Source organism: Echeneis naucrates, chromosome 16 (assembly GCF_900963305.1).
Source record: "Echeneis naucrates chromosome 16, fEcheNa1.1, whole genome shotgun sequence".
NCBI classification, from domain to species: Eukaryota; Metazoa; Chordata; class Actinopteri; order Carangiformes; family Echeneidae; genus Echeneis; species Echeneis naucrates.
The window spans coordinates 22105742-22112182 of record NC_042526.1 but is presented as its reverse complement, the minus strand read 5'-3'; the positions used below and the strand labels follow the sequence as shown (position 1 = coordinate 22112182).

Genomic DNA, 6441 nt, shown 5'->3' with positions numbered 1-6441 from the left:
TTGGAAGGCAACGCAACCCAAATGGTGAAGAAACACAAAAAACACAAAAAGGTAACTGGTATATACGGTTCTATGATCACATACCACATAAGAACACCGCATGAACTCGGCAATAAAAAAAAAACTTCAACAGCTGCCGTAGCCTGCTGATTGTCAGACACCAAATTCATTGGACATTTGGAGATACCACCAGCGACAACTAAGCACATTTAGAGACATTTTTCAATGAAATACTTAAGATGGAGCAGAGTGACATCAAAGTAACTCTAGAGAAGGGCCTGGAGGAAAAAGGAGAGTGCAGCTGGTGTTGTAAGGTAGGCAGCTCTTTATTCAGTTTTTAGATGCTAATAGAGATACCAAATTAAAGAAGGAATAAATTACTGGTCTCCAGTCTTCAAATTCTTATAATCTAATACCTAACACATGTGGCCCAATTTCATTTTTGTGGTCAGTTGCTACATAAATCCAGTCATATTGAAATGATCAGTTCATTGCTTGGCTGAATGCTATGACTGCGTGATGACATCACACTGTGGCAGTTTCTCAGGTGAATGACGGAACGAATAATAAATCTAATGTTACTGTGAACACTGCCTTCTGACAGCAGCTAACAACGAGGCGAGCTTTCATGAAATCACAGCACGAAGTGGAGGGAGAAGAAGTTTCAGAATGGGATAGTGATGTGAGCAGAGTTTGTTAACCTGTGAAGTCTCTGGAGGATGGAGGGGTTATCTTTGAGGTTAGGATTACAAAGAAGGATTACACTCAACTGCAGCAGGCTGATGAGTGACACCTCTATATTCTCTTTTTTTTTTTAGAAAGAAATCACTCACAATGTTCCTGTCCCTTTTGCGTTTGAACAGCCCTAGTAAAGTGTTGTAGATCCCCATGTATACTTTATGTCTGAGACAGTGCACCTATGCTGTCTTCTGTGTTGCAACATTAGAGCATAACTGTCAAGCACTTCTGGCTGGAGATCCACCTTGAGAAAAAGTTAGAATAATATAGGGTAGGATCTGGTAGGCTTGGCTAGGCTATGAAAGGATGACATAGAATAGAAGATGCTTATTTTATTTTACAGTTGAACTTTTTCTTTCATTTTCTGTGTTGACAGTGTCCCCATGGCCGTGCTCTGTCACAGCAAAGTGTCTCATCATTTGGTTTTATTTGTTCAGAATGAAATCAACCTGGAGGTCCTGAATGGTCCGTTTGGCATGGCGCATCTTGTCACTTGTTACAGAATAACAGTTGTCCATCAGCTGCAGGAAATAAAGCAGCCAAATGGACCAAAGCAGCTTGCAGTGGAGCTGTTGCTCCCTGACGCCCAATCACAGAGGAACCAGAGAACCGGTGACCAATCCCCTTCCCTTGAACTTTCAAAGAGCTTCATGCTGAGAGATGGGCTGAGGGTTGAACTTGTGTGTGTGTGTGTGTGTGTGTGTGTGTGTGTGTGTGTGAATGAGTGGCTCGTATAAAATCTAAGTGGGATGCAGGATTAGATGCACAGAGCAGAGTGAATGTGTATCAGATAGCTGTGTTATTTTTTTTATCAAGACATAATTAATATATATATATAAGTAAGAGCAGAAAACGTGATGTTTCCCTGCAGCCCTTTGCCGCCTCCCCTCTGCCCGGGCTTCCTGCCTCCTCCTGCCGCCCTCTCCTCGCCCCTGAGCCGGTCACTCCGCTCGGGCTTCCTGGTGGAGGATCTGCTCCGCTTGAGCCAGCCCGTCACTTACATACATCGGACCTTCTCCTCCAGAGGTCCGGGGGAGGCAGCCCAGCTGGGCCCGCAGCCGTCAGCGGTGCAGAGCTGTGAGCCGCCGCGGGGCAGGGAGAGCCGCTCGCCGCAGACCGCCTTCCCGGAGCCCGGATACCTCAAGTTTGGCGTTAACGCGATCCTGGCCCCGTCCACACGGAGCGGTGAGTGCCATCACTATTACAGTACTGCCACTGATGCAGACAACAATAGTCATAATATTCACCATAAAAAGAATAACAGCATTATATTGACGACACAGTATTAAAACATATTGGATATAATACAGACTTCTATAATAGTAATATATTTGTATGGTTTTTGTTCACCATATTTTTATTATCCTTCTGAATCCACTTTAATTGTATCTCCTTATATATATTCAATTAATTAAAATACTTCATATAAAAAAATTAACAGTATAAACTTTAAAACCTGTATGCCCAATAAATGAATGAGTGGCCAAAATGCTATTATATAGTTTTAATATTTGAATAGAGTTAAAATATTATTATTTATCATAGAATGCTGAAATACATCATTCATAACCCTAACCCTTTAAAATGTTATTTCCACATCTACAAGTTAACCAACTGTTCTATCTGAGCAAAGATATTACTTTGTTTTATTCAAAAATATATATAATACTGTTATAAGAAGTTTGTTACAATATGATCGCTGAACATTTCGGTAAGTGTCAATATCATTTATTAATATGCTATTAAAGGTGTGTCATAACTCTCTTCCTGCTCCTCCAGTCCAGAGTTTTCAGACCAAGTCCTTGCCTTTGCCTTTCTTTGACGGAAGCCTCCATCCCTTCATCAGAGCTACCTATTTCACAGGTAGGTGGACTCCTGGCATCAGTAGTTAAAGAGCACTCAGACACATTTCTAAGGACTCATCACGTATCACTATAAGGATGCAAAGGATATAGGTCTCATTTTCATATTGGCCTTAAGATCTCATCAACATTAGTTTAGGATAAAATGCATGGTTGGATAACATCACCCTTTTTTTGCTGGTCTGTTATGTTCACTGGCCATTTGCATCCTCTTATTAATCCTAACAATGAAGGCTTCATTTGTGATTTGCCATCACAACCATTTCATCTCTTTTGTCTTTCTGGGAATATGATATGTAAAAAGATGTTGGATGGGCCTTACTTATAATAATTCTAAAAATATCATTCTGTCTCATACAATGTGAATCTGCAGGGATTCAATATTATTAACAGTAACTTTACCAGATTTCTGTCTTTCATCACATTTCAATCATGAAAAACAGAGTTATTAATATAATATGTATGATTAAGAAATTGCAAGTTTTTAATTATAACAGCCAAGTCATAGTCATAGTCATTGTTTCTACTCTTCTCTGATTTAAGAAGCAGGCATAATTTCAGACACAATCTTCATTACTATATGAATTCTTGGATCAGCTGGTATATGCAGTGTGATTAATAGTGTACTTTGGATAATGAGATAAATGAAGTGTAAGTTAATCATGGCATGTTCTCAGTGTGTTGAGATACTTTTTCACATAAACTGGGACGGGAATACATTGGACAGCTTGGAAACACTTCTACCAATATGAAGGCCTATTTAGGTGCTACACTGACTGCTGACATTAGCACCAGTTGTCGTAATCTACAAATTAGTCCAGTTTGTCACGGTTCAAATATATTAGTGCCGTTTGTCATGGTCTAAATGTGAGGCGGGTATCTTCCCAGCTCAGGAACTTGGCGCCTCTTCACGCGCCGTCGTTTTCCCACCAAGCCCCTCTGCCTGCCCACAAAGCTCCCTGCACCGTGACCAATAGGAGCCAAAACCACACACACACACATACACGTGCGCACACACACACATACACACATATTTGTTTCAGCACAGAAACAAATTCACAGGTTTGAAATGGGATTTCTTTGATTTATACTCCAACACTAAGGTATCAATTCTCCCAAAAAATGTGTGTGTGTAAATTGTGACAAAACATGTGTGACAGTGTAAAACAGCGCAAACTCTGTAAAGTTTGAGTGAAGACTTTCAAACATCTCTACATTATACTGACCTTTCTTTAATGGGCCTGTAATAAACTGGCCTGTCAACAGTCTTTCCACTCAATTCATTACAACACAATCACCTTTCTCTCTCCATTTGCAGCCTATAACAATCCCCCTTCATGCTTCATTAGAGGCAGTGTGAGCTCAGCTTTGGAGAGTCTGTCTTATTAGCATAGACTCTGTTTCCACTGCTGGACAAATTGGGCTGTTAAATATTAGATTTCAAGCAGATCATGTATATTACAGAAGACAACATTGGGAGTCTGCGTGCTGACGATGCAAACTGAAAGGCTTAAGTAAGAAAATCTAAACAAAATGAGACTCTTCTCTCAATCCTTTTCTTTAGAAGCAGTTTATTGTGATGTGTAACTGTTGATGTTCCTTTAAACTGATGGCATCACCCAAATACAGTATCAGTCACCACTGAGTCACTGTTTTTGATTTTTTGAAGAGTCTATCATTCTCAGCAAATTGTGCATGTGTCATTAAGGCAAAGTTGAGGAGTTGACGTCTCATGTAACTTCTCTGACTTCTGACCTTTGTGCCTTTGCGGCCCCATAGACAGACCTGCCTGGGATGTGCGGTCCACAGGACCCCAAAAGAGTGCAAGGAACGCATCTGGTTTAATATGTACGTATGGGGGCAAAGGTAGATGACTAACCTTGTACTCTCTCTTGTGTTCTGTCCCTCCAGCATCTTCTTCTGTGATTCCTGTCCCAGGAACGTTTTCATGGCCCCTGGCGCCCAGAGGGAAGCCCAGGAGGGGCATGCTGCGACGAGCTGTATTCTCAGACCTCCAGAGAAAGGCCCTGGAAAGAACTTTCCAGAAGCAGAAATATATCAGCAAACCAGACAGAAAGAAACTTGCCAGTAAACTTGGACTTAAAGATTCCCAGGTGCAAACATGGAGGATTTTAAATTGCTTTATATAACGAGCAAGAAAAAACATGGTTGTTTTTGTTATATTTGTTGATTTAAAAGTGAGTTTCTATACCAGGCTGGCTGTGTGTAGAGTTTTCTGAGTGACTGACATATTGCTTCTTTCTGTGTGCTGTGAAGGTGAAGATTTGGTTTCAGAACCGAAGGATGAAGTGGAGAAACTCTAAGGAGAGGGAGCTGCTGTCAACTGGCGGCTGCCGCCAACAGACGCTCCCAACCAAGACCAACCCGCACCCAGACCTCACTGATGTAGGCAGCACCTACTGTCACAGGCTTGACAGGACTGCACCCAGCAGCCAAGTACAAGTGGACAGCAAGCAGCCACACCTTTACCACCACCACCACCACCATCATCATCGTCTTCACAGTCCTTCATCTCCATCAGAGTCCAGCAAAGAGCAGTTACAATCAGACAGTGACGAAATCACAGTTTCTTAAGAGTCTGATAGGAGCTCATGTCTGGAAGAGAACAGCAGAAGTGCTTGGATCTGCTCTATTCATAGCTGTATTTTCAGCCTTGTGCTGTGCTGTGTGCCTGTACAGTGTATTACATTTATATATAGTTCAGTATAGTATCTGTATACAGTAAATAAGCTATACTGAGCTTTTTTAGAGTTAATATTTTTAGATGAAAATGTCTAAAAAAATTTTTTAAAAAGTTCTTTCCACACATATTTGTATTCTTTATATTTTCTCAATAAAGAATAAAGAAATAGAAGGTTTCATTAGACTTCATTTTTGGTGTCCAACTGGAACAAAGGAACATTACAGGCTGTCAAACATGAGTTTAGCTGGGTTCAGTTTAAGGGGGAGGACATAAAGTCTGGTATAAATTCCTGTAACTCTTATCAATATCACAGGGTCCAATGCCAGATTTAAGAGTTCAAACCCTGTCATTTTCCACACTTTTTTGTGTTTGAGTTAATTTTGGTCAATCAAAACAAAATGCAATAATAAAGTGACATGATTTTAGAAATTACTGCATATGCATTAAAAGCTCTTATTTATAAAATATTCAGACTCTAAATTTAATATTGAAGCATCAATTACAGCTTTGAACGTTCCTATTGAAGTCCCTTAAGTTTGCACCCCTGGATTTGGGCAGTTTATCCCATTCTTCCTTTCAGGTAGATACCATTTTCCGATCTCTCCACAGATCATCTCTGGACTTGGACTGCATCAGTCACAAACAGCCAGACTTGTCTTGAAGCCACCCCAGCATTGTCTCGGCTGTTTGCTTCAGGTCACTGTTGCGCATCAATCTCAGGTCATGTACACTCTGGAGCAAGTTTTCTTCACGTGCTTCCCAAGTCCGTCCTACTAGGGAGCGCCCTGACAGCATGAAGCTGCTGCCACCATGATCCACCATTCTTTCTTCTTCCATTTTATTTATGGAAACTACAATGTAAAGTACGTGGAGGGTGACAAAATTTAATCCATGTGAAGTCCAGGCACCTATGGATTCCTGCAGCTGGTATGACTGATTTCTAAAAGTCTCACCATGTGTGGTCAGCTACTGTAATCATGTCATATTTTAATGTAAATCATGTCTGCTCACTCCAACTTTAATCCAGGAAGAGACGATAGCAGTTCCATTTCCAACAAATGTATGCACTGAAAACTTATGAGCAGTTTCAGGTTTTTTAATCATGTATTATAATCGGTTCAGAAGCACTTCCCAAAT

General features: G+C 40.7%; 1 protein-coding gene across 2 annotated transcripts; it reads left to right on the top strand.

Annotated features, from left to right (window-relative positions):
* Positions 1-1523: 1523 nt before the first annotated feature.
* LOC115056890 (homeobox protein DBX1-B-like) lies at positions 1524-5413 on the top strand. Of its 2 annotated transcripts, none has more exons than XM_029523669.1 (4): positions 1524-1923; positions 2518-2601; positions 4539-4714; positions 4878-5413. In XM_029523669.1, the coding sequence occupies exons 1-4, from the start codon at positions 1596-1598 to the stop codon at positions 5193-5195; spliced, it is 906 nt and encodes a 301-aa protein (XP_029379529.1). In that variant the 5' UTR covers positions 1524-1595; the 3' UTR covers positions 5196-5413. The 2 variants fall into 2 exon arrangements, with proteins under 2 accessions (XP_029379529.1, XP_029379528.1); XM_029523668.1 differs by having other exon boundaries at positions 4512-4714.
* Positions 5414-6441: the final 1028 nt, after the last annotated feature.

What these genes read in the sequence shown, in the direction of transcription:
- LOC115056890 (XM_029523668.1), top strand. Translation starts at nt 1,596, where the DNA reads ATGTTTCCCTGCAGCCCTTTGCCGCCTCCCCTCTGCCCGGGCTTCCTG. An exon ending in GGCCCCGTCCACACGGAGCG is followed by an intron (nt 1,924 to 2,517) that starts GTGAGTGCCATC and finishes CTGCTCCTCCAG; the next exon opens with TCCAGAGTTTTCAGACCAAG. An exon ending in CAGAGCTACCTATTTCACAG is followed by an intron (nt 2,602 to 4,511) that starts GTAGGTGGACTC and finishes CTGTCCCTCCAG; the next exon opens with CATCTTCTTCTGTGATTCCT.